General features: G+C 43.6%; 1 protein-coding gene across 10 annotated transcripts in view; it reads left to right on the top strand.

Annotated features, from left to right (window-relative positions):
* The window catches only part of KMT2A (lysine methyltransferase 2A), a 78,089-nt gene that overhangs the window by 45,542 nt on the left and 5,129 nt on the right, over positions 1 to 27,418 (top strand). For 7 of the 10 annotated variants that reach the window (XM_045080464.1, XM_045080462.1, XM_045080461.1 and 4 more), the window contains 23 exons: positions 164 to 284; positions 1,719 to 1,841; positions 2,462 to 2,646; positions 3,904 to 4,077; positions 4,996 to 5,106; positions 5,410 to 5,483; positions 6,095 to 6,288; positions 6,615 to 6,721; positions 7,820 to 7,957; positions 8,982 to 9,140; positions 9,387 to 9,504; positions 9,626 to 9,704; positions 10,740 to 10,900; positions 11,099 to 11,281; positions 11,492 to 15,734; positions 16,822 to 16,902; positions 17,721 to 17,779; positions 19,035 to 19,205; positions 21,230 to 21,304; positions 25,290 to 25,464; positions 25,631 to 25,738; positions 26,177 to 26,260; positions 26,674 to 26,803. In XM_045080464.1, the coding sequence (XP_044936399.1) occupies positions 164 to 284; positions 1,719 to 1,841; positions 2,462 to 2,646; positions 3,904 to 4,077; positions 4,996 to 5,106; positions 5,410 to 5,483; positions 6,095 to 6,288; positions 6,615 to 6,721; positions 7,820 to 7,957; positions 8,982 to 9,140; positions 9,387 to 9,504; positions 9,626 to 9,704; positions 10,740 to 10,900; positions 11,099 to 11,281; positions 11,492 to 15,734; positions 16,822 to 16,902; positions 17,721 to 17,779; positions 19,035 to 19,205; positions 21,230 to 21,304; positions 25,290 to 25,464; positions 25,631 to 25,738; positions 26,177 to 26,260; positions 26,674 to 26,803 (7,053 nt within the window). The remainder of the gene's footprint in view (positions 1 to 163; positions 285 to 1,718; positions 1,842 to 2,461; positions 2,647 to 3,903; positions 4,078 to 4,995; positions 5,107 to 5,409; positions 5,484 to 6,094; positions 6,289 to 6,614; positions 6,722 to 7,819; positions 7,958 to 8,981; positions 9,141 to 9,386; positions 9,505 to 9,625; positions 9,705 to 10,739; positions 10,901 to 11,098; positions 11,282 to 11,491; positions 15,735 to 16,821; positions 16,903 to 17,720; positions 17,780 to 19,034; positions 19,206 to 21,229; positions 21,305 to 25,289; positions 25,465 to 25,630; positions 25,739 to 26,176; positions 26,261 to 26,673; positions 26,804 to 27,418) is intronic. The other 3 variants (XM_045080465.1, XM_045080463.1, XM_045080466.1) reach the window with 2 other exon arrangements.

Raw genomic sequence — 27,418 nt, 5'->3', positions numbered from 1 at the left:
CTTGCTGGAGTATGTCCCTGTGACCGTTTTTCGGTCTCATTATTAGGAAGAGCCAACCCAGGAAAGAGGTCAACTTGAGAAACGGATTGCGTATGAGGTCTCTTTAAATGAGATGAGCTCTTAAAAATAGGGAATTCCCTTTGAATTTTTTTTCCTTTTCCAGATCTGCACCAAGTGTGTGCGCTGCAAGAGCTGTGGATCCACAACTCCAGGCAAAGGGTGGGATGCACAGTGGTCTCACGATTTCTCACTGTGCCACGACTGTGCCAAACTCTTTGCTAAAGGTACTTTAAAAAAGCCAGTTTTGTCAACTTGTAGAAGTTGTTATTTGGTGTTTTGAAGGAGAACTGGAGACCCCAGTGCAAGGAAGTAAAAAGTTTTATCTGTCTTGTCAGGGACACCATCTAGACCCATTTACTAAGTTCCTGATCTTGCTCTTTACAGCGGAGTATTACAGCAACTAGAAATGCTTTGTTAACTTATATGGGAAGAATTAAGGGGACTTTTTGTAATAACTAACCACAGAAGAAATGCTCTAAGCTAGTATTTCCCAGTGTGAGGTATAGACATTTGATTGTTCCAGAAATGATTTTAGGTGTTACTGAGTCAAACATTTTAGTAGTTACGCTAGAAAAATTTAACCTAATAACTCATTTTACTGACTTATGGTAATAATGATACAGAGTTTACTATTGAATGTATTTTTTTTTTTTTTTTTTTTAGAGTATATTTATTTATTTGACAGAGATCACAAGTAGGCAGAGAGGCAGGCAGAGAGAGAGGAGGAAGCAGGCTCCCTGCTGAGCAGAGAGCCCGACACGGGGCTCGATCCCAGGACCCTGAGATCATGACCCAAGCCGAAGGCAGCGGCTTAACCCACTGAGCCACCCAGGCGCCCCAGGAAGCAGGCTCCCCGCTGAGCAGAGAGCCCGATGTGGGACTCGATCCCAGGACCCTGAGATCATGACCTGAGCCGAAGGCAGCGGCTTAACCCACTGAGCCACCCAGGCGCCCAACTATTGAATGTATTTTAAAGTAATCTATTAAGTAAAGAATAACAGAGGGGGAGCACCTGGGTGACTCTGTTTGTTGGGTAAGCATCTGCCTATGGCTGAGGTCATGATCTCAGGGTACTGGGATAGAGTCCCATGTTAGGCTCCCCATCCAGTGGAAAGCCTGCTTCTGCCTCCTGCTGCTCCCCTGCTTGTGCTCATTCTCTCTGTCAAATAAATAAATAAATAAATAAATAAAGCTTGGGAAAAAAAAAAGAGTAGTGGGAGTGCATGGATAAAGCAAATTGATGAAAGCTATCATTTGTGTTGAATTTTAGGAACTGCTGCTCTGAGCTCTAACTTAAACCACTAAGAATAAGGAGAGAGTGTAAATTAACTGCTTTTTTAATCCCACCTCTTCACCTCTTTTTGAAAATACAAACCTTTCTTTGGAATGTGTCAGAGAGAACATTCTCTCATTCTTTTTCTCCTGTGTTCTTTGTAAACTCTACCTCGTGACCTTCAAAAATGAGTCTCAATAAAATCAGTGGCATGTTCTAAGAGCTCAGGAAAACCTGGATACTTGACAGATGTGTGAGCGTTGCATAGTAGGTCCCTGCTGGCACCTGTGAGCAGCTGCAGAGGAGAGCTGGCACACGAAGCTAGGGCCTGGGAGGCACTGGTGTGTAAGCCAGAGCGCTGCTGAAAAGTGTGCTTTGCTTTCAGGGAACTTCTGCCCTCTCTGTGATAAGTGTTATGATGACGATGACTACGAGAGTAAGATGATGCAGTGTGGAAAGTGTGATCGCTGGGTCCATTCCAAATGTGAGAATCTTTCAGGTACAGAAGGTTGGAGTCTTTTTATTACAGTTTCTTCTTGCTTGGTACATTTATAGCCCCCAAAGTAATTTGTAAACATAAAGTTATGGCCATGTTGTTGCTTGAAGTCTTCTGAAATTTCCACCCCTATAAGCACTTTCTTGTCAAGCTGTGCTCATTTATCATGAACGTATCCCTTTAAAGTATGTATTTGCTGTGTTTTGTGGGTACCTTAACCTGTTGGTTATCCTGGGCAAGCGTTAATAGTGTCCCTTCCGAGATCAATATGTGCTGGGTTCCTAGGGGACGTTAAGAGTCCTGCTGCCGGGGGCGCCTGGGTGGCTCAGTGGGTTAAGGCCTCTGCCTTCGGCTCAGGTCATGATCCCAGGGTCCTGGGATCGAGCCCCGCATCAGGCTGTCTGCTCCATGGAGAGCCTGCTTCCTCCTCTCTCAATCTCCGCCTGCCTCTCTGCCTACTTGTGATCTCTGTCTGTCAAATAAATAAATAAAATCTTAAAAAAAAAAAAAAAAAGAGTCCTGCTGCCGTCCCCAGGGTACAGCTTTGTATTAAGTTCAGGGGAGTAGTGTCCTCTTCTCCCTCTCTACCACCCTTCAGAGCACCTCAGCATTGTGGGTTTTTGTTTTTCTAGATGAGATGTATGAGATTTTGTCTAACCTGCCAGAAAGTGTGGCCTATACCTGTGTGAACTGCACCGAGCGGCACCCTGCAGAGTGGCGGCTGGCCCTGGAGAAGGAGCTGCAGATCTCTCTGAAGCAGGTTCTGACAGCTCTGCTCAACTCTCGGACCACCAGTCACTTGCTTCGCTACCGACAGGTCGGCCCTGGGAGTTCATTCTTGGGCGGGTTCAGCCAGCGAGGGGGCGTTCGTTTGCTCCATTCTTCATTTACTTTTATAAACTTACTTGCTTTGGCTTTCAGCCATTAAGAAAATCTTTAGGGGGAGGGCACCTGGGTGGCTCAGTGGGTTAAGCCTCTGCCTTTGGCTCAGGTCATGATCTTGAAGTCCTGGGATCGGATCAAGCCCCGCATTGGGCTCTCTGCTTCCCCCTCTCTCTCTCTGCCTACTTGTGATCTCTGTCAAATAAATTTAAAAATCTGGGGCACGGGGCACCTGGGTGGCTCAGTGGGTTAAAGCCTCTGCCTTCGGCTTGGGTCATGATCTCAGGGTCTTGGGATCAGGCCCCACATTGGGCTCCCTTCAGCAGGGAACCTGCTTCCTCCTCTCTTTCTGCCTGCCTCACTGCCTACTTGTGATCCGTGTCTGTCAAATAAATAAATAAAATCTTTTAAAAAAAAAGAAAGAAAGAAAGAAAACCTTTAGTACTGAGTAGGACGTTCTCTGGGGATTTTCTTTGCTATTACTAATAAGAAATGTGTATTTTATACTCTGAGGGCTCTGGGGGGACAGCAATGAAAGGCTTCAGTGAAGAATAACCTGATCAGAGTTGCTTTTTAGAAAAAAAAAAAAGATTCTGACTGGAGAGGGAGGAAGGATTGGCGAGGACGGAGGCTAGAGGCAGGAACGGTGGTCAGAAAGCAGTTAGAGTAATCTGGATGAGAGGGAGAGTGGTGGCCTACTCTGACAGTCATGGACTATCACTCTGGGAAATCCTGAGGGCTCCTCAGGGCAGAATTTGTAAACCACTAGTTTTCATCCATTGAAGTTGTGAACTGTACGTCTATGGAGTAGTCATTGGAAATACAAGGTAAAATGTTGGAAAAAATGCACGGATAACTTGAACTCAGAGCTAGGCTGCTGCTTTATCTCCTCATAGAGCTCCATTGTTTGAATAGGAAAGTTTGCCATCTCTGTCTCCCTCAGAAGGAACTGGACAGTTTCTATGTCTTCATACTCCATTTGGAAGTTCTAAGTTTATATGGTCAAATGATTACAGAACGGGCTCATTCTAACGCCCTTTTTCTGTTATTTAAGAAATCTGTGCTTATTTTCATGTTCTTCAAGTTTTATAATATGTATCATTCAGTACCATCTTTATTAATTTGAATAGAATTTTCACCGATGCCTCATTTTCAGTGTTACATAAAAGAAACCTGTCTTTCCTGGCAACAGGCTGCTAAGCCTCCAGACTTAAATCCTGAGACGGAGGAGAGTATACCTTCCCGCAGCTCCCCAGAAGGACCAGACCCACCAGTGCTTACTGAGGTCAGCAAACAGGAAGATCAGCAGCCCTTAGATCTGGAAGGAGTCAAGAGGAAAATGGACCAAGGGAACTACACATCTGTGGTATGTCTCTACCAACATTTCAAATGCCGGTTTAACTCCTTTGGGTCTTTGGGGAACGAGGCTGGGAGTAAGCACCAAGAGATGGTGTGTATTATATTTAGAAATGTCGTGTGGATTTAAATACCTAAAAATATATGAGTTCTTTCAGCTCTGTGTTTCAGAAGATGGGAAGGTAGTGTCTCAAAAGATTATTTTTTAATTTGGCTGTCATCTGAGTTCTCTGAATATCATTTTTTATTAAAACTGTTTATGGAGGGATGCCTGGGTGGCTCATTCGATTAAGCCTTTGGCTTGGGTCATGATCCCAGGGTCCAAGGATTGAGCCCCACATTGGGCTCCCTGCTCAGCAGGGAGCCTGCTTCTCCCTCTCCCTCTGCACCCCTGCTCCTGCTCTCTTATATCAAATAAGTAAATAAATAAAAATCTTTAAAAAAAAAAAAAACTGTTCATGGAAAGATGCTAATGTGAAGTTACTTGGTTTGCCTCTCTCAAAATCATGTCTAAATATTGTATTTTTCTATATAAGATACTCATTTATAAAAGGTATGTTTTAAAGTTATGGTTTTAAGAATGTATGGGAATGATTATCTGTTATCTCATGATCCATATTTGCTGTTCAGTTGTTTATTTTAACCCAAATAAATAAATAAATAAAAAGTTATGGCCCTCTTTGGGTTACTTACTGTGATAGAACCAGTTTATTTGCATGCTTGCCTTATTAGCCTGGCTTCTCTTGACTGCTCCAAGTTAATTGTGAACTGACTTATAGAGACCTCTGCTAAAGAGACATTATACTGCATTAAAATAGGGTGTCCATTTTCTGTTGGCTCTCTGGGCTGGGTGATTTAGGAGGGAAGAGGAAGTGGTTTTGAGAACACACTGTTTTATGAATAATTAATACTTTGTTTTCGTATACAGTTGGAGTTCAGTGATGATATCGTGAAGATCATTCAAGCAGCCATTAATTCAGATGGAGGGCAGCCAGAGATTAAAAAAGCCAACAGCATGGTCAAGTCCTTCTTTATTCGGGTGAATGATATTAATAGTTCATGTTTTTAATGCTTATCTATGGGTAATTACTCCACGAACAGAATGGATTTGTTCTCTTCTCCATTTTGTTTTGCTCTGTGTGTAAAACATCTTTTGGTTTAACTCATTCCTCTGATTCTTTGGGAGGAAGTTGGTGAGGTCACCAGAGTGGGTGGATCTTTCCCTTGGTGGCCTGAAATCATCCTCGTATTGACTTAGAAGCTGGTGTGAAGTCGTTGGTTTTCTGTGGTTTCCTAATGAATGTTCACATGCTTACATTTTGTTTGTTTGCTTTTTTGTTAGCAAATGGAGCGTGTTTTTCCATGGTTCAGTGTCAAAAAGTCTAGGTTTTGGGAGCCAAATAAAGTATCAAGCAAGTAAGTAAATTCAGGATTACTTTTTTTTTCCACCTTATCAGCTAGAAATCAGAGTTCTAGATTAAGGTTTCTTTAGACTAGGTTTTAAGATTAAAAATTAGTCTGTTGAAATGCCTTTTCAGTGCTGATTTAGAGCTAATACTTAATGGTTATTATAATCTATCACCCCTCTTTTTTCTTTATTATATTTTTTGCAGCTTGGCTTAACTTGGGGCATAGGTACAATACACGTGCTTCTATGTGTAGCTCGGTATTCAGACTTGTAATAGTTGGGCTCTGTATTACTCAGTTCAAATTGTGCTTACTATTGCTCTTGATTCTCCATATTTAACCTTAAATTTTTATTCCAATAAATCCTTTTGATTCTTTGGGAAAGTTATCACTTGCTTCTGGAAGTTTAACCAAGAGTCATATATCAAGAATATGTTTTTTTAAAAAAATAAAGCCCTGTATATTTAAAGAGTTTTCAGATTCTGTGGCTTGTCCTTATATTCTGTGAATGGCTTATGCATGGGGCTGTGACCTGATGATATCAAGAATTTGATTATTTTGTATAGTTCCAGGTATATCATAGGAGTTCAATAAATGCTTGTTGAATCAATTATTTTCAGCAGTGGGATGTTACCAAACGCAGTGCTTCCACCTTCACTTGACCATAATTATGCTCAGTGGCAGGAGCGAGAGGAAAACAGCCACACTGAGCAGCCTCCTCTAATGAAGAAAATCATTCCAGCTCCCAAACCTAAAGGGCCTGGGGAACCAGACTCTCCAACTCCTCTCCATCCTCCTACACCACCAATTCTGAGTAAGGCACCAAATGAGTCATTATCCACTTCTCTCTAGATGCAGCTGATTAACTCTGTAAACGTAAATTTAATGTACTTGCATGTTGGAAAGACATTTTCAGGTCCATCCTTAAATGTAATAAAATCATTATTTTTGCCTAGCTTGGCCTGGTAACAAGAAATCGACATAAATACTCTTAACAGATGGTGAGATAGCATAACTTTGAACAGTTTTTGAAGGTGTTTATTTTATAAGCCACAGCCTATTTAAGCCAAATTGGTTTTTTCTTCCTAGAAATCAGACCTAGTATTGCCGCTTTTAACTGGATGTATTTTGGGTTCCAAGGTACTGATAGGAGTCGAGAAGATAGTCCAGAACTGAACCCACCCCCAGGCATAGAAGATAATAGACAATGTGCATTGTGTTTGACGTATGGTGATGACAGTGCTAATGTAAGTACCTTGGCGAATGGGGTCCTACGTAGCAGATGTTCCTGTGAACTGTTTGGTCCTTTGTGTCTTAATTCGATGACTGGGTGCCATTTATTTAATGAATGTTTGTCACCTAGCTTATAGCACTTGTGGTCTTTTTTCTATAACTGATTAAGTTGATTTAAAAGATGTTTTGCATTGGGGCACCTGGGTGGCTCAGTTGGTTAAGCATCCAACTCTTGATACCAGCTCTGGTCTTAATCTCTGGGTGGTGAGTTTAAGCCCACATTGGGCTCCACACTGGGCGTGAAGACCACTTAAAATTTAAAAAAAGAAAAAAAAAAAAGATGAGTTGCCTTAAATTAACCTATTGATGTCTGGTAGTTTCTACAGGAGACTTCTCAAAAAGATTTTGTGAAAGTCAGTAAAGTATGTAAGTTTGTGTATGAAAGGCTTGTGTTTAAGGTAGGCAGGCAGAATGGTTAAGATCCCCAGTTCTGGCGGCTGCCTGATTAATTTCTGTGCTCTCTGAGGATTAAATCTCTGAGGACTAAAGGAAATAATGCTTATGAAGCTTTATTTAGTACTGGACACATAGTAAGCGCATAATAAAAAGGTTATTTGTTTATTTATTTATTTATTTGACAGAGAGAGAGATATCACAGGTAGGCAGAGAAAGAGAGGGAAGCAGGCTCCCCGCCGAGCAAAGAGAGCCCAAAGTGGGCGTTTATCCCAGGACCCTGAGATCATGACCCGATCTGAAGGCAGAGGCTTAACCCACTGAGCCACCCAGGTGCCCAAAAAAGGTTTTTTAATGCAAGTTGAGAGGACTGGCTTTGAAATACGGTTTTGAAGAAATTAGTGCACACTTTCATAAATTTACCACATACTGCTTGTGTTTTGATTCGCTATGTTTATAAAATATTTCCTGCCTATGGATTCTAGAAAGGTGAGAGGTGGAAACAGAAAAACATTGAGAAATGAGTTTTGATTTTTGTGTGCATCCCCAAGTTAAATAATTATTATTGATGTTATCTTGACTGAGGTAAAGCTAATACCAAGGATACCTACTTTGACATTATATTCTTTAAAGAAAAAAGAAATCTCTTGATTTCATAGGATGCTGGCCGTTTGCTTTACATTGGCCAAAATGAGTGGACACATGTAAATTGCGCTTTGTGGTCAGCAGAAGTGTTTGAAGACGATGATGGATCACTAAAGAATGTGCACATGGCTGTGATCAGGGGCAAGCAGCTGGTAAGACCTGGTGTAAATGTTATGGAAAAGATTCCCCTCAGTTTCCAGATGTTCTCTCTGTGGCTTCATGATACTTCACTGAGGTTTTACATTGCCTTCAGAATGGTTAGCCAGCGACAAATGCTGGTGTATACTGTAGGCAAATTGCTACTCTGACCTTTGGGGGTTGGTGCATAAGAAATAGAAGACAGAGTGTTACCTAGTTTGGGAGACCATTTAAATGTGCAAGAAAGGTGTTACTTTATTAAGTGATTTAGACAAAATGATCTTGGAGGTCCCAGTTGAATCACTCTATGGTTCCATAGGAAAAACCCACATAAATACACTCACAGGAAAAGGATGAAGGAAATGATCAGTAGATGCTGAGAATCGTCAGAAAAGGCCATGAAGGAGTAAAATTTTAAAAGCTATACTTTGAAAGAGGGGAGATGAAGAATTATCAGAAAGAAAGAAAGAGAGAGAAACAAAAAGCCCATGTAGATTGTATGGCGAGCACAAACAAGAAGTCTTCTGTGGAGAGGGGAGCCCAGACTGTGACTGTGACAGAATAAGGTGGTGACATTCAGGCTTGCTGAAGGTGATCTTTGAATTGTGAAATAAATTGTAATCTGTTAAGTCTAGTAACTAGAGAACCCTTGTGTTTCTGCCTGGTATAATCTTTCTAGAACTGAATTCTTTTGGATATAGTAGCCTTCTTGTAAGATGATGTTTTTAGAATCAGTCCTCAAAGTTCTATTTTCTATAAATCATTCGTGCATCCTAAAAACAAAACTTTCTGTTTAAGTTCTAAATCAAAGTGTAGTCTTTACATTTAATAGTTTCAGGGCCCCAGGGACAATGGGAGAGAGAGGATTTGTAGACGAGGCTTTAGGGTTCGTATTAGTTCTCTGTAATTCAGCTGATTACCAATAAAAAAAAATGACTTGTAGGAAACCCAGAATGGGGTAGTTCTACAGAGGAGAAGGAAAGTGGCTTAAAACATCTGAAAGTCTGACTTAGGCCTCTGTTTTCTCTGGATGGTTAGAGATGTGAGTTCTGCCAAAAGCCAGGAGCCACCGTGGGCTGCTGCCTTACATCCTGCACCAGCAACTATCACTTCATGTGTTCTCGCGCCAAGAACTGTGTCTTCCTGGATGATAAGAAAGTGTATTGCCAGCGACATCGGGATCTGATCAAAGGCGAGGTGAGAGCTTTGTTGCTTTTCGAATTCTATAGGAGTTCAGGGAAAATAGGCTGGAAGCAGCAAGATGGTAAGCTTTGCTTCACCTTACTACTCTGTGTTCCTGGAATCGCCTTCTGAGAGATGGCAGTCCTCCCGTGAAACAGCACGGTGATTTTGAGAGGCTTTGCACTTGTCCTTAGAGACAGTCAGTATCACATGGAATGTGTCAAGGAATAGGCTGTCGTTAACAGCTGGATTTTGTTTTAGGTGGTTCCTGAGAATGGATTTGAAGTTTTTAGAAGAGTGTTTGTGGACTTTGAAGGAATCAGCTTGAGAAGAAAGTTTCTCAATGGCTTGGAGCCGGAGAACATCCACATGATGATTGGTATGACGCAAGGCCCTGGCCGGGCGAAGGCTCGCTCTGTCGCTGGAGCACTTCCTAGTCTTTGGGTATAAAGTGAGCCTTCTCATTACCTCCTCTCACCCGTTCTTCTTTCTTTGATCAGGCTCCATGACAATTGACTGCTTGGGAATCCTGAATGATCTCTCTGACTGTGAAGATAAGCTTTTTCCTATTGGATATCAGTAAGTAGCAGCATGGAGCCAAGACACCAGCCCCCACAGCTGGGGCATCCTGAACAATGAGTAGCTCGTTGAATGGAGAGCTGCTTTTAATCACCACCTAAAATTCACTACTTTTTTGCTACTTTTTGTAGATTGGGACAAAAGTATCCTTTTATGTGCACTAAATCCAGTTATAAAAGGAATGTATTATTGGCATACTTTCAGAATCATTTCCAAATAAAACCTAAATTAAAAAAAAAACAAAAAAAAAACACAAGGTCAGTCTCTTTTAAGATTCCACTTGAGTTCCATCTATCTGGATTTAAAGGTCCCGATTGTTGTAGTGGATCAAACACCTCAGGCCTCGGTCCTCAAGCTAAAAATATAAACCCCCACAATAATGATCATATTGTCCAGTGAACATTTATCCTCTCTCCTACGTGAAGCAAATGGCTTAAACTTTTAGCGGGCTGACAGTGTAAATTTAAAACTCCCTTTCTGTCTCTCCCATTTTGGAGTCTCATTTTGCTATCTATACACCAGTTTATTTTGCATTCCAATTCTGGCAACACAGTCTGTATGTTGAGCTGGCAGCTCTTTGTATAAACCAGGCTCCGTCAGTATCCAGCAGATCAGAAGCAATTACACTTCCCTTGTCTTGTGGGGCTTTTCTCCCAAAGGGGACACTTCAGGTTTGCTTTTTCCCCCTCTGTGTATACGTTGGGAGCTATGGTAGTCCCTTCCTGAAGGCCAATAACTATATCTGGCAGTAGATGTTAGTATTTTCCTTTCTCTGCATTTTTAGGACATTTTACTATTTTTGTCTCCTGCTTATGCTACAATAAAAAAAGATTTGGTGCTGTTTTTGAGAGGCTAGGAAAAACCAACAACTTCAGAAACCCTGGAACACCCGAGCCAAGGGTCTTATAATAAGAATCAGTGATGTAAAGCTAAATTCTGTAAATCGGGGAGCCAGGAGGAGAAGAGGCTTTGGCAGATGTTCGTCTCTGTTTCTGTCCTGTCACTCACGGGGATTTGTGTGGGTTTGTTTGCCAGGTGTTCCAGGGTTTACTGGAGCACCACTGATGCTCGCAAGCGCTGTGTGTATACGTGCAAGATTGTGGAGTGCCGCCCCCCGGTGGTGGAGCCGGATATCAACAGCACCGTGGAGCACGATGAAAACAGGACCATCGCTCACAGTCCCACGTCTTTTGCAGGTGGGTCTTTAATCAGGTGGGACTCGAATTAGATTTGGGGGAATACTGTGACTGAAGGTGGGGAAAGTCGTCTCTCTGGGAGATCTCATTTGTTTGTATTTCGATCTTTACCTAACAGCTTGCTTTGTATTGGTTCATTTGATACTTTAATTGGACCTTTTTATTTTTTAAAGTAAGAGTTTTTCTTTCCTACCACAGAAATTTCATCTAAAGAAAGTCAAAACACGGCTGAAATTCTAAGTCCTTCCTCACCAGACCGACCTCACTCTCAAACCTCTGGCTCCTGTTTTTATCACGTCATCTCAAAGGTCCCTAGGATTCGAACACCTAGTTATTCTCCAACACAGAGATCCCCTGGCTGTCGGCCGTTGCCTTCTGCAGGTAAAGGACTTACCTCATTGACTAACTTGCCCCAAAAAGGTCAGCTCAGAGATGAGCTTGTCATTCTTCCAGGCCTTAGTGGCTTTGCTCATTGAAAATCTTAATTTGCAGCTTTCAGTTATAAGCCACTGCCAAGTCATTGAAAACAATGGCTACCACACATTCGTTCTCTCTGTAATAGACTTTATTACTTTTTTCTCTCTTGTTCAGGAAGTCCTACCCCAACCACTCATGAAATAGTCACAGTGGGTGACCCTTTACTCTCCTCTGGACTCCGAAGCATTGGCTCCAGGCGTCACAGCACTTCTTCCTTGTCACCCCAGCGGTCTAAACTCCGAATAATGTCTCCAATGAGAACTGGGGGTACTTACTCCAGGAATAGTGTTTCCTCAGTCTCCACCATCGGGACTGCCACAGATCTTGAGTCAAGTGCCAAAGCAGTTGATCATGTCTTAGGACCACTGAATTCAAATACTAATTTAGGGCAAAACACTCCCACCTCTTCAAATTTGCAAAGGACAGTAGTTACAGTGGGCAGTAAAACCAGCCACTTGGATGGGTCTTCCTCTTCTGAAGTGAAGCATTCCAGCGCTTCAGACCTAGGATCCAAGAGCTGCTCTTTGAAAGGAGAGAAGACCAAAGTGCCAAGTTCCAAGAGCTCAGAGGGGTCTGCCCATACTGGGGCTTATCCCGGCATTCCCAAACTGGCCCCACAGGTTCATAATACAGCACCTGGGGAACTAAACGCTAGCCAGATCGGCACTTTTGCTGAACTCTCTTCAGGGCCGTATTCTTCTAAAGAGGCCCTCTCCTTCCCCCCACTCCATCTGAGAGGGCAGAGGAACGATCGGGACCAACACATAGATTCTAACCAATCGGTAAACCCCCCTCCCAATGAAGATGCGGGAGTTAAAACCTTGAAGCTCTCTGGAGTGAGCAGCAGATCGTCCATCATCAACGAACACATGGGATCTAGTTCCAGAGACCGGAGACAGAAAGGGAAAAAGTCTTGTAAAGAAACTTTCAAAGAAAAACATTCCAGTAAGTCTTTTTTGGAACCGGGTCAGGTGACAACTGGCGAAGAGGGAACCCTAAAGCCGGAGTTCGTGGATGAGGCTTTGACTCCTGAGTTTATGGGGCAACGGCCATGTAATAATGTTTCTTCTGATAAGATTGGAGACAAAGGCCTCTCCATTCCGGGAGTCCCCAAAGCTCCATCCATGCAAGCAGAGGGATCTGCCAAGGAATTACAGACCCCTCGGAAGCGCACAGTCAAAGTGACACTGACACCTCTCAAAATGGAAAGTGAGGGCCAGTCCAAGAATACACTGAAGGAAGGGAGCCCTGTGTCCCCTTTGCAAGTAGAGTCCGCCTCTCCCACAGAACCAGTTGCAGCCTCTGAAAGTCCAGGAGATGGTCCAGTGGCCCAGCCAAGCCCCAATAACACCTCATCCCAGGATCCTCAGAGTAACAACTACCAGAATCTGCCAGTACAGGACAGAAACCTGATGCTTCCAGACGGTCCCAAACCTCAGGAGGATGGCGCTTTCAAGAGGAGATACCCCCGTCGCAGTGCCCGGGCACGCTCCAACATGTTCTTTGGGCTCACCCCGCTGTATGGAGTGAGATCCTACGGTGAAGAAGACATTCCATTCTACAGCAGCTCCACTGGGAAGAAGCGGGGCAAGAGATCAGCTGAAGGACAGGTGGATGGGGCTGACGACCTAAGCACCTCCGACGAAGATGACCTGTACTACTATAATTTCACCAGAACAGTGATTTCCTCAGGTGGAGATGAGCGGCTGGCATCCCATAATTTATTTAGGGAGGAGGAGCAGTGTGACCTTCCCAAAATCTCCCAGTTGGATGGCGTCGATGACGGCACAGAGAGCGATACTAGCGTCACGGCCACCACGAGGAAAAGCAGCCAGATTCCGAAAAGAAATGGGAAAGAAAACGGAACAGAGAACTTAAAGATCGAGCGACCTGAAGATCCCAGTGAGAAAGAACACGTCATTAAGAGTTCCGTTGGCCACAAAAACGAGCCAAAGATGGATAACTGCCACTCCGTAAGCAGAGTTAAAACCCAGGGACAGGATTCCTTGGAGGCTCAGCTCAGCTCACTGGAGTCAAGCCGCCGGGTCCACACAAGCACCCCATCAGACAAGAACCTCCTGGACACCTACAATACTGAGCTCCTGAAGTCAGACTCGGATAACAACAACAGTGACGACTGTGGGAACATCCTGCCCTCGGACATTATGGACTTTGTACTGAAGAACACTCCCTCCATGCAGGCTTTGGGCGAGAGCCCGGAGTCCTCTTCGTCGGAACTCCTGAATCTGGGTGAAGGTTTGGGTCTTGACAGTAATCGAGAAAAGGACATGGGTCTTTTCGAGGTCTTTTCCCAGCAGTTGCCGACAACAGAGCCTGTGGACAGCAGTGTCTCTTCCTCCATCTCGGCAGAGGAGCAGTTTGAGCTGCCTCTGGAGCTGCCGTCCGACCTGTCTGTCCTGACCACCCGGAGTCCCACTGTCCCCAGCCAGAATCCCAGTAGACTGGCTGTGATCTCCGACTCAGGAGAGAAGAGAGTAACCATCACAGAGAAGTCTGTGGCTTCCTCCGAAGGCGACTCGGCACTGCTGAGTCCAGGAGTGGATCCCACGCCCGAAGGCCACATGACTCCCGATCATTTTATCCAAGGACACATGGACGCAGACCACATTTCCAGCCCTCCCTGTGGTTCAGTGGAGCAAAGTCATGGCAACAATCAGGATTTAACTAGAAACAGTAGCACCCCCGGCCTTCAGGTACCTGTTTCCCCTACTGTTCCTATCCAGAACCAGAAATATGTGCCCAATTCTACCGAGAGTCCTGGCCCATCTCAGATTTCTAATGCAGCTGTCCAGACCACTCCACCCCACCTGAAACCAGCCACTGAGAAACTCATTGTGGTTAACCAGAACATGCAGCCACTTTATGTTCTCCAAACTCTTCCAAATGGAGTGACCCAAAAAATCCAGTTGACCTCTTCTGTTAGCTCTACACCCAATGTGATGGAGACAAATACTTCAGTCTTGGGGCCCATGGGAAGTGGTCTCACCCTAGCCACGGGACTAAATCCAAGCTTGCCAACTTCTCCATCTCTGTTCCCTCCTGCTAGCAAAGGATTGCTCCCCATGCCTCATCACCAGCACTTACATTCCTTCCCTGCAGCTGCTCAAAGTAGTTTCCCACCTAACATCAGCAGTCCTCCTTCAGGCCTACTTATTGGGGTTCAGCCTCCTCCAGATCCCCAACTTTTGGTTTCAGAAGCCAGCCAGAGGACAGACCTCAGTACCACAGTAGCCACTCCATCCTCTGGACTCAAGAAAAGACCCATATCTCGTCTACACACCCGAAAGAATAAAAAACTCGCTCCCTCTAGCACCCCTTCAACCATTGCCCCTTCCGATGTGGTCTCTAACATGACCCTGATTAACTTCACACCCTCTCAGCTGCCAAACCACCCCAACCTGTTAGAGCTGGGGTCACTTAATACTTCATCTCACCGAACTGTCCCCAACATCATAAAAAGGTCTAAATCTGGCATCATGTATTTTGAACAGGCACCCCTGTTACCACAGAGTGTGGGCGGCACAGCGGCCGCGGCGGCGGGCGCGTCTACCATAAGCCAGGATACTGGCCACCTTACCGCGGGGCCTGTGTCTGGCCTAGCAGCCGGTTCCTCCGTCTTGAATGTCGTATCCATGCAAACCACAGCAACCCCTACAAGTAGCGCGTCCGTTCCAGGACATGTCGCGTTAGCCAACCCCAGGTTGCTCAGTACCCCGGATATCGGCTCAATAAGCAACCTTTTGATCAAAGCTAGCCAGCAGAGCCTGGGGATGCAGGAGCAGCCTGTGGCCTTGCCGCCAAGTTCAGGAATGTTTCCACAACTGGGCACCTCACAGGCTCCGGCTGCTACAATGACAGCGGCGTCTGGCATCTGCGTGCTCCCCTCTGCTCAGACTGCGGGCATGACAGCTGCTTCGCCTTCTGGAGAAGCGGAAGAACACTATCAGCTTCAGCACGTGAACCAGCTCCTTGCCAGCAAGACTGGGATTCTCCCTTCCCAGCGTGAACTTGATTCCGCACCAGGGACCCAGGGATCTAACTTCAACCAGACAGTAGATGCCCCCAACAGCATGGGGCTGGAGCAGAACAAGGCCCTATCCTCAGCTCTGCAAGCCAGCTCTGCTTCTCCTGGGGGCTCTCCGTCCCCTGGACAGCCGTCAGCCAGCCCCTCAGTGCCGGCTCCCACTAAAACCAAACCAAAAATCAAACGGTTTCCGCTGCCTTTGGACAAAGGGAATGGCAAGAAGCACAAAGTTACCCATTTGCGGACCAGTTCTTCTGAAGCACACATTCCAGACCAAGAAGCCAACACGACGTCCCTGACCTCAGTCACAGGGTGAGAGATTGAAATACTAGCTACCCTGGGTAGGTGGGGGTTGTTTTTGCTCTGAACGAGAGGCTGCTGGCCTGGCAGTTTCCTAGGAAGGACACTCTTCCATCCACGTTGCATTACTTGGGGGTGTTCCGGGTATTGACTTTGATTTTTTTTTTTCCTCCTCACAGTGGTGATTTATAGAGCAAAATTTAGTTCCCTCCGTGGGCAGTTTGTCTCTTGGAGAGAACCACATCTCTAATTACTCTTTGCTCTGATTTTTTTTTTTTTTAAGATTTTATTTATTTATTTGTCAGAGAGAGAGAGTAAGCACAGGCAGACAGAGCGGCAGGCAGAGGGAGAAGCAGGCTCCCTGCTGAGCAAGGAGTCCAATGTGGAACTCGATCCCAGGACGCTTAACCAACTGAGCCACCCAGGCGTCCCTGATTTTTTTTTTTTTTTTTTTTAAGTGGAGGGTGGAGAGGGCCGAGGGAGAGAGAATCCCAAGTAGGCTCCATGCTCAGAGCGGAGCCTAGCATGGGGCTCCATCTCACAACCCTGAGATCATGACCTGAGCAGAAATGAAGAGTAAGAAGAAGCTCAGGCCCCCTTTGCTCTGATGTAAAACAATGGCTTGGCTTTTTCACTTTGGGGGTTTTGATGTAGCTTTGGGGTTTTTTTTTTGTTTTTTGTTTTTTGTTTTTGCTGAATCTTAGGATACTGAGGGACAATGATTATTCCTGTCTGGAGGGCAAAGCCAGCTGTCATAGATCCTGATGAAGTTCTTTTTAATTAGTGTCGGGGTGTAACATGCCTGGAATATACAAGTGAAGTTTTACATACGTATGCACCCATGTAGCCCCATCGAGATCAGGAGATAAAACATCCCTAGTGTTCCAGAAGGCTCCTTGTGCCTTCTCTTCGACAGAATGCCCTCATAACCACCAGCTAACCTGTTCAGCACAGATTAGTTTTCCCAACTTGTAAATTTATCAGATCCTGATAGAGTCTAGAGTGTTTTTTTTGTTTGTTTGTTTGTTTTCTGACCTCCACCCTTTAGTACGTAGTCACTGGTGGTTTTTCTGGAAAAGATGCAATGATTTTCTTCCAGGTCTCAGGGAGCAGAGGCTGAGCCGCAGGACACAGCTAACGTGGAACAGTCATCACAAAAGGAGTGCGGGCAGCCCACAGGGTAAATACAAAGATCGTTTCTCTAAGGTTAAGTCCTCAGTTCTGTCCACCTCATTTAAAACATAATTCTTCCTCATTTGAATTGTTCTTGTTGCCAGAGGGTTTTTTTTTTAATGGAAGTAATACATACTTGTAACTTTTTTAATGCATAATTACTTAAATAATAAATGGTTCTGTGTTCATCCTGCCTACCCTTCTCCCCTTCTGTTCCCTAGTAATGACGGCTGCTAATAATTTGTTTCCATCCATTCACACATTTTTATACAAATACAGATACACACGGTGTATATATGAATATATATTTATATTCCTTTTTTATATAAAATGAGTAATGCTATACATACTGTTCTGTACTTTTATTTTTTAATTTAAATAGTCCCTTATTGATATGCATTTGGGTTGTTTCCAAGATTTAATTTTCAAAAATGAAAATTGGTGGTGGTTTACTGGCTCCTTAAGCTTGCTTTTGCTTTTGGTTAAATCAGTTAATTTACTTAAGTAACTCCAGAACTGCTTCTAACAAGTGTTCTTTTAATTTTTTCTAACACTGAGGGTATGAGAAAAATTTCAAGGACATAATTTACAAACTCCAAAAGCCCAAACTTAATGCCAGTATTTAGGAAAGAATCTCATAGAAGAGCATTTTACGTTACATATCATACAGTAGGGTGGTGTTTATCCAACACGTTATACGCAAGACGTCCGATGGTCCGTTTCTGGTAGTTGTTCTGTGTAACTGACGGCGATTGTGGACAGTTTGCATGTTTGAATTGATAGCAGCTGATGTTACATCTTACATTGGGTTTTCTTCTCATTTAGGCAAGTTCTTCCTGAGATTCAAGCAACACAAAATCCAGCAAATGAGCAAGAAAGTACAGGTATGTGGGTGGGTAACAGGTTAGCATTAGAATTTTAAAGTCAAAAGTACTATAAAAATGGCCTACAGTATCTACAAATTTTCTAAATTAAAAAATTTAAGCTCCAGGTAAGTTAAGTGATTGGCCAGAGGTGTAGACTAACCCTCAGGGCATCTATTCCCTGGTCTTGCTCCCTTCCGCTGTATAGTCTGTGACATCTGTCGATCGTTCTGCTCTGCTTGCTTTAACATCAGTGTGATCTTCATAGCTAGTGGTTACCTGATCTCATCCCTTAGTTGTCGCTGAAGAAAACCACGTATCTGGTCACAACCCCAGGTACAGCTCCATAGCACTTTCTATCTGACTACTGAATATGATCAGTAAAGAACTGGCCACTTCAAGATTAGAGAGCTCTGGATATAGGTTTTGCCTCTTTCCATCAAGGTAACTTCCCAGAAGAGAAGCAAGTGGAGAAAATGCTCAGGAGTAACATTTGGGATATAATCCCCTTCTGCTGATTGGCTGATTCCTTAGGAGGACTGAGGCGCCTCTTTCTGTCAGAACATATGGTTATATGAACTTGGGCTAATTAATTTACCATCTCTCTGCCTCAGGTTTCATACCTTCACGTACACTTTGAAGTGTACATGATAGTAACACCTCACTGGTCCTTGTGAGGTCTATCTGAATTAATTTACAGGAAGTTCCTAGAAAAGTGCCTCATGTATAGTGCTTCATTCGATTAATCATTATTTTTTACCTTTGACCTTATTGAGGGCAATTGCTTATTGAAAAACTATCAAATTGTCATACTAGAAACTACCACAGAGACAGCATGACTTTAGATTTAAAAAAAAAAAAAAAAATCTAGTTTTAGTCACTTTCTAGCTGTGACCCAAGGCAAATTGTTCCACAGCTTTGAGCCTCGGTTTTGTTTTGTTTTTTGTTTCTTTTTTTAAAAAATTTTATTTATTTGACAGAGAGATCACAAGTAAGCAGACAGGCAGGCCAAGAGAGAGGTGGGGAAGCAGGTTCCCTGCTGAGCAGAGAGCCCAATAGGAGGCTCAATCCCAGGACCCTGAGATCATGACATGAGCCGAAGGCAGAGGCTCAACCCACAGCCATCCAGGCGCCCTGAGCCTCAGTTTTGTTATCTGTAAATGGGAATAATCATACCAACTGTGGAATGTTGATAGGCTTGGAGAGAATGTATCAGTGCTCAGTAAGTGTTTGCTAATGCAGTCAGTTTGGGCCCTATCTGTCTTCTTCCTCGCAGAACCTAAAACAGTGGAAGAAGAAGAAAGTAACTTCAGCTCTCCACTGATGCTTTGGCTCCAGCAAGAACAGAAGAGGAAGGAAAGCATTGCTGAGAAAAAGCCCAAGAAAGGACTTGTTTTTGAAATTTCAAGTGACGATGGCTTTCAGATCTGTGCAGAAAGTATCGAAGGTGAGTGGATTAAATGAGGTTGGCAGCACCCCGCTGGCTCAGTTGGTGGAGCTTCTGACTCTGGATCTCAAGGTCATGAGCTCGAGCCTCACATTTGATGTAGAGATTATTTAAGTTTAAAAAAAAAATGGGGCTGTCTTGCCAGTGCAGGCTCTGTCTCAGCCAGAGCCACACTTATTTATATTAGTACCGTTGATGTGGGCGGTTGTGCACTTGGTGTCACAGAAGATACTCGATGACATTACACATCCAGTTCGATGTATAATCTAACTTGTCCTTAAGAAGTTGGAGTTCCTGGAGAAATAGTCCATAACTTAGCAGATTACGTGGGGTATCTTCTCTCTCTGGCCTTGTTTTCTGCCCCCTCTTTGTGGACCTCAAATGCCATTCTCTTTCACTCCTGTGCCTTCACCTGTTTCTTCCCTCTGCCCAGAATGTTCTTTTACCCTCCCTTATCTGGTGAACTCTACCTTGTCCCTCAGGGTTCAGCTTGGAAAGTCTTCCCTGACCTTCTGAGGCAGATAGGCACTCCCATTCCCTCTTTTCTGTTTATTTTAGAATCTTAAATGCTTTTCTTAGAGCTTAAAAATTTGTTTTTATAAATGTTTATTCTTTTTTTTTTTTTTTTTTTTTTTAAAGATTTTATTTATTTATTTATTTGACAGAGAGAGATCACAAGTAGGCAGAGAGGCAGGCAGAGAGAGAGGAAGGGAAGCAGGCTCCCTGCTGAGCAGAGAGCCCGATGCGGGACTCGATCCCAGTACCCCGAGATCATGACCTGAGCCGAAGGCAGCGGCTTAACCCACTGAGCCACCCAGGCGCCCCTATAAATGTTTATTCTTACGTCTTACTAAATAGAGAACGTTCTAGTAAGGTTGGCATTTTATTTTCTTGTTCCTCTTTGTATCCCAAGCATTCAGGTGTTCATTAGCTGTTGAATTTGAAGGAAAGATTCCTAGGGGTCAGTTAGGGTTATCAAACCCAGAAAGAATGGTAGAATAGACGATTCTGTTAAAGGAGTTGATAGAATTTGTGCTAGGAAAAGAGGAATGAGAAAGACTTTCTAAGAAGGGACGTCAGCAAAGTTAGACAGAATTGCATGTGGAGGGTTTAGGAGTGTCCTCAGGTGGGAGAGGACATCGAAATCCTAGTCAGGCAGTAGTGAGAGAGAAAATGGCAAAGGTGGATTGGGCACTGGCTTTGAAAGGGCCTTCAGTGCCGAACCATGAGGCCTTTGAAAATCTGGGGAAGTGGAATAAAGGCAGAATTTCAAGAACCTTAATGTGGTAGCTCCTTTTAAGGTGGACTGAATTGGAGACATGAGGTGGCAAGAGGTCACTAATGAGAGCATAGCTACAGTAGAGAGGTCGGTAATAAAGCCCATTCCCAGCAGGAAAAGGGAGGAACGACTACTCTTCAGGACTGTGTGGATATGGAGAGTGGAGAGAGGAGTCCACAGTGACAGCAGATTCAGGCCTGGTTCACTTTAAAAAAAAAAAAGATATGTAAGGGAAGAAAAGACTATGTTGACTGTATGAGTTGCAAATACCACACACTGAGTGTGAAGTGGTCGTCACGAGCCCACCAGACAGTAGGAGATCCTAGAGTCTTAATTTGGAGCTAGAAGTGGATGTTTTCTAGTCACACCCCCTTAGTTTTATGGAATAGAGGTTAGGACTCCCCACAGTCCGGGTTAAATCGTTCACGTTAGTGTTGTCTTGTTTAGGGGCAGGTGAAATAGAAGTGATACCCAACATTCAGGTTTGGGACCCAGACTTCCATCGAGGGATGTGAATACTTGGGGGATCCAGGGCTCATTTTCAGAAGGTGGGACCCTCCTGTCTAAAACTGTTGGATAAGGCACCTTCTCAGCTGCTTTCTTATGCATGGAACTCATTGAAACTAAGAACACAAGTCAAAGCCATTTTAGCAGGGTGTTTTCACCCTGGAGCGATTCTGAGCTCAGTGCTTTTGCTTGTCACTGGTGTTAGAGATATTTGATGGACTATTTTATTTCCTCACAGATGCCTGGAAGTCCTTGACAGATAAAGTCCAGGAAGCTCGGTCAAATGCCCGCCTAAAGCAGCTCTCATTTGCAGGTAACGGCCACAGAGGTCATTTTACCCCTGTCTCCGAGTAGTCTGATAGCTTGTTGGTCTAAAGCTATAGAGTTGATTCTACAAAAGCATCAACCTTTTTTAGAAATAGTTTTTCACAACTTTATTGAGTTATAATTCTTATACAGTTAACCCATTTCAAACACGCAGTTCAGTGGCTTTTAGTCTATTGACAGTTGTACAACCATCACTATTGTATAATCCAGAACATTTTCATCATACTTGCAAGAAACCCCACTCATTAGCAGTCGTGCCTCAACCCCAGTGCCTGGCCACCATTAAACTACTTTGTGTCTCTAGGGATTTATACAGAATCACACAACATAGGGCTTTTTGTGTCTGGATTCTTTAGTGTAATGCTTTCAGGTTTCCTATCTGCTGTAATATTGCATCAGGACTTTATTTATTTATTTTTTCCTAAACAGATTAATTTTTTTTTTTTAAGATTTTGTTTATTTATTTGACAGAGATCACAAGTAGGCAGAGAGGCAGGCAGAGAGAGAGGGGAAAGCAGGCTCCCCACTGAGCAGAGAACCTGATGCGGGGCTCGATCCCAGGATCTGGGGATCAAGACTTGAGCAGAAGGCAGAGACTTTAACCCACTGAGCCACCCAGGCGCCCCATCCTAAACATTTTTAACTGTACAGTTCAGTGGTGTTAAATGCATTTACGTTGCTGAGCAACCAACCATCCATCCATCCCATAACTCTTTTTTTTCTCTTGTAAAACTGAAACTCAATATTCCCCATTTTCTCCAGCCCCTGGCAACCACCTTTATTCTTTCTGTCTCTATGATTTTGATTACTTTCAGTACCTCATGCAAGTGGAATTATGTAAGTGGACTGGCTCATCTCACTTAGCATAATTTCCTCCAGGTTCATTCATGTTGTAGCATTTTGCAAAATTTCCTTCCTTTTTAAGGCTGAATAATGTCCCATTGTATTATAGGCCACAGTTTGTTTATTGATTGGTCCAGCAGTGGGTACCAGGGTTGCTTCCACATTTTAGCTATTGTGAATAATTCTCCTGTGTGAATGTGAGTGTGGATATCTCTTCAAGACCCTGCTTTCCATTTCTGGGGGAGCAGATACCCAGAAGTAGAATTGCTCAATCATGCAATAATTCCTTTTTTTTTTTTTTTTTTTTTTTTTTGTAAATAGTAATTCCATTTTTAGATTTTTGAGAACTGCCATACCGTTTCCCATGGTGGTTGCACCATGTCACATGATGCAGTGCACCCCAGCAGTGCTAAGGGTTCCAATTTCTCCACATCCCCTGCCTTTTTGATAGAAGCTCTCCAAATGGGTGTGAGATGGTATCTCATTATAATTTTAATTTACATTTCCCTAATGATTTATGATGTTGAGTGTCTTTCCATGTGCTTACTCATCATTCATAGATCATTTTTGGAAAAATACCTGTTCAGGGCCTTTGCCTGGTTCTTAATCAGGCTTTGTTGTTTTTGTTGTTATGGGTGAGTTTCAGAAGTTCTCTATATATATTCTGGATATTAATCAGAGAGATGAAAAGGACTACCTTTTAACTTTGGATAGTTTTTTTGTTTTTTTTTTTTTGTTTTTTTAAAGATTGGTAAGAGAGATATTTAGGGGACAAGAAAGTATAATCTGGGGTTTTGTTTTGTTTTGTTTTTGGGTTTTGTTTTGTTTTTTAGATTTTATTTATTTGACAGAGAGAGTGCAAGCAGGAGGAGAAGCAGACTCCCTATTAAGCGGAGATCCCAATGCAGGGCTCGATCCCAGGACCCTGGGATCATGACCTGAACCAAAGGCAGATGCTTAACCGACTGAGCCACCCAGGCACCCTGAGAAAGGATAGTCATACATGGCCTTTCCCAGTCGTCACTTTGAACTGATTACTGATAATTGGTGTAAAGTCCAGCCACTAGAGTAAGCCAGTGTCCTGAATTCCGTGTTCTCAGCCTCACCCTGAGGAGCCAGCCCTTTGTTTTTGCCAACAGGACAGAAATTTCTTTGATTGGGACGCCTGGGTGGCTCAGTTGGTTAAGCAGCTGCCTTCGGCTCAGGTCATGATCCCAGCGTCCTGGGATCGAGTCCCACATCGGGCTCCTTGCTCAGCAGGGAGCCTGCTTCTCCCTCTGCCTCTGCCTGCCATTCTGTCTGCCTGTGCTCGCTCTCTCCCCCTCTCTCTGATAAATAAATAAAATCTTTAAAAAAAAAAAAAAAAAAAAAAAAAAAAAAAAAAAAAAAAAGAAATTTCTTTGATTTATCCATGTCCTTTACTGCCCCATGGAATAGTGGTAAGAAACCATGAGCTCTGGAGTTAGAAAAAACAGTACAAGCTACATTTCTGCCCTTTGTGATCAATATTACATTGACTGCAAGCTAATTGACTTCTCTGAGTCTCAGTCTCCTTATCTAAAAAGAAATATATAGGGGCACCTGGGTGGCTCAGTCATCAAGCGTCTGCCTTAAGCTCCCTGGATCCCAGGGTCCAGGGATCGAGCCTTGCATTGGGCTCCCTGCTTGGTGGGAAGCCTGCTTCACGCTCTCCCACTCCTCCTGCTTGCTTTCCCTCTCTCGCTGTGTCTGTTTGTTAAATAAATAAGTAAAAAATTTTTTTAAATAAATAAAAATAAAAATAAATATATAAATGTGACCTCCAGAATTTGTGCTGAGGATTAATTAAATAATAAACCTGTTGTGTCACCCTATAGGCAAATCAAAAAAAATTTTTTTAAATGAACCTGATGGGTGCCTAGGTGGCTCAGTCAGTTAAACGTCTTCCTTCAGGGGCACCTGGGTGGCTCAGTGGGTTAAAGCCTCTGCCTTCGGCTCAGGTCATGGTCCCAGGGTCCTGGGATCAACCCTTGCATCGGGCTCCCTGCTCAGCAGAGAGTCTGCTTCTCCTTCTTCCCTTCCCCCTTGCTCGTGTGCTCTCTTTCAAATAAGTAAAGTCTTGCCATACTCACTGAGCCAGCCAGGCACCCCGAACATTGCTATTTCTAGTGTCAAAGTGGGCTGGCAGTTGTTGGGATGCCCCATCCCTTTAATGAAAGAAGCCAGTCATTTCAGAAAGCCTGTCATCATCTCTGCCAGCAACTTACATAAATGTATTTTTAGAAAATAAAAAAGAGGGACGCCTGGGTGGCTCAGTTGGTTAAGCGGCTGCCTTCGGCTCAGGTCATGATCCCAGTGTCTTGGGATCGAGTCCCACATCAGGCTCCTTGCTGAGCAAGAAGCCTGCTTCTCCCCCTGCCTCTGCCTGCCACTCTGTCTGCCTGTGCTCACTCTCTCTCTGACAAATAAATAAATGAAATCTTTAAAAATAAATAAATAAATAGAAAATACAAAAGAATTGGAAATGATCGTTAATAGCATGAGACTGAGTAAAACACAGCATCTATCGAGTGAATTTTCCACACATTCACTGTAACAGCACAAAAGAGAGTTCTTTGCTGGGGGTTATTACTAACCATTCTTTTCAATTTTAGTGAGGTACCTATGTGAGTCTGAAGTTACAGAGCCCAGATACCCCATTAACCTATAAATGAAAATGGGATCATGACTGGAGCTCCAGATCCCAAGGTTCAAACCTTGTCACACCAGCTGTGCGACCTTGGGTGTGGTATTTAAATTCTCTGAGCCTCAGTTGACTGACCTGAAAACGAAGCTGGTAATTCTTGACTCACGTGGGCATTGTGACCATGAAATTAAATAATACGTATAGCCTGTCTGTGTACATACAGAACATAGAAAATAGTTCGGTGATGTGGCTGTTTTTCAGTCTACCATGAACATTTTCCATATTGATAGCCCTGTGTCCATGTCACCTTAATGGTTCACTGCCGCTGATTCTTGGCCACACAGTAATGCGGTTCCCCGTGGGCAGCCTCTGGCAGAGTTCTTCTCTCGCCCAGGCGTTTCTTTGTACCAGGCCGTTTCCTGTTGGCTGTACGATGGCTACCCTGGTGCCTTCTGTCCCACAGGTGTTAATGGATTGAGGATGCTGGGGATTCTTCATGATGCAGTTGTGTTCCTGATTGAGCAGCTCTCTGGTGCCAAGCACTGTAGGAATTACAAATTCCGTTTCCACAAACCAGAGGAGGCCAACGAACCCCCCCTGAACCCTCATGGCTCAGCCAGGGCTGAAGTTCACCTGAGGCAAGTTCCGTTCTCTTTCCTAAGCAGCTATGGGTCCCGATTGTATTATCTGATGACACAATCATTTTCCCCACGTCACCTTTGAGATTTCCAGGGTCAAAGCTGTCCTTCGCTGCTTCTGTTCAAAGCCTTTATATTAAAGCGTGCTTCAATCTTTTGGCTCCAGGAAGTCAGCATTTGACATGTTTAACTTCTTGGCTTCCAAACACCGGCAGCCTCCTGAATACAACCCCAATGATGAGGAAGAAGAGGAGGTACAGCTGAAGTCAGCTCGGTAAGTATTGAGTGGAGGGGGTCGTTAGGAACCCTCTTTGCTTCCCTCTGCTCTGGCTGTTCAGGCCCCCATGCGGTTTCACTTGGATCACAATTTCCCGGGTCACATTTAAAAGAACACTGAACTGTGGTTTGTATTAAAGTAGCAATAGCTGGCTGGCAGAGGAGAGGAGAAATTCAGATAACTATAACATGCAGATTTTATTTTCTTTAACGAAACTAAACTCTGTCAGCTTTGGACGTATCCCTACCACTGTAGTTACCACGGTCAGAAAGGACTGTGTATATTATAGGCCTCATTTTACAAGACATTTATTATTATACTTGGCATCGAACAAAGGGAATACTGTGGTCATATTCTCTAGAAACCTTTGATCTACGACTCAAAACTGATTATTTCCTGAAGAGAATTCATGAGTAATACACCTTGTCTCTTTAGGAGGGCAACTAGTATGGACCTGCCAATGCCCATGCGTTTCCGGCACTTAAAAAAGACTTCCAAGGAGGCAGTTGGTGTCTACAGGTATGGCTAAAATTTCAGAAAGAATTACGGAAATCTAATCGTTTTCCAAAATTAAAGTGGACCAAATCATGGAGTGACCTCCTTCATTCAGTAAGTGAGGTTTTTCTAGCTGCTATTAATGGAACCTGATGTCCTGGGATCCTGCCCCTCCTTGCATTGAACAAGGAATTTAACATAGTAAACATTAAAATGTTGCCACTTCTGGTGGGCTCCTGATTGGAGAAATCTTTTATTCTTAGCCATTTGTTAGAATAAGTAATATACTCAAATCAAGTGGGTCCAGATTTTTTTTTTCCTTTGCTTTCCAAGAGTCTGTTCTTCCTGGGGAACTGATAGGGCAGGAGGTTTATTCACACAGTTTAACCTGATTTGCAAAATCGATGGCTGATCTCTTTTCCATCTTTATGTTCTAGGTCTCCTATCCACGGCCGGGGTCTTTTTTGTAAGAGAAACATCGATGCAGGTGAGATGGTGATTGAGTATGCTGGCAACGTCATCCGCTCCATCCAGACTGACAAGCGAGAGAAGTATTATGACAGCAAGGTGAGTCTCGCTTTCATTTTCCTGGTTCTAACAGTATTTGTACACAGGGGCCAGGAATTAAAAGTATGATCCCAAGAAAAAAAAAAATAAATAAAAAAAAAAATAAAAGTATGATCCCCACATCCCAAAAGAAATAGTATATTTTATGAATTCAAGCATACTTTTTTTCCTTTTCCCTTTTTTAAATTTTTTTTATAATGTTTCGACATTTTTTTTTTTTTAAAGATTTTCTTTATTTATTTGACAGACAGAGATCACAGGTAGGCAGAGAGGCAGGCAGAGAGAGAGAGAGGAGGAAGCAGGCTCCCTGCTGAGCAGAGAGCCCGATGTGGGGCTCGATCCCAGGACCCTGGGATCATGACCTGAGCCAAAGGCAGAGGCTTTAACCCACTGAGCCACCCAGGCGCCCCTGTTTCGACATTTTTTAAATTGTTGGGCCCATGAGCAGCTCAGTATCCACCCTAAGGATTAGTATGTAAGGATACTGCTCTTTGAAAGATTTGTCTGAGTGCATCCTAGGATCAGAAGCACCTAATGACGCAGTGTCTTAGGTTTCTCTTTCCTGTGGAGACATTAAGAAACCTCTAGTCGCTGTAATGTAGGAATTTCCTAGGG

This window comes from Mustela putorius, unplaced genomic scaffold, assembly GCF_011764305.1.
Source record: "Mustela putorius furo isolate JIRA1106 unplaced genomic scaffold, ASM1176430v1.1 tig00000460_pilon_pilon_pilon, whole genome shotgun sequence".
Taxonomy (NCBI): Eukaryota; Metazoa; Chordata; class Mammalia; order Carnivora; family Mustelidae; genus Mustela; species Mustela putorius.
This window is presented reverse-complemented; position numbering and strand designations above follow the sequence as displayed.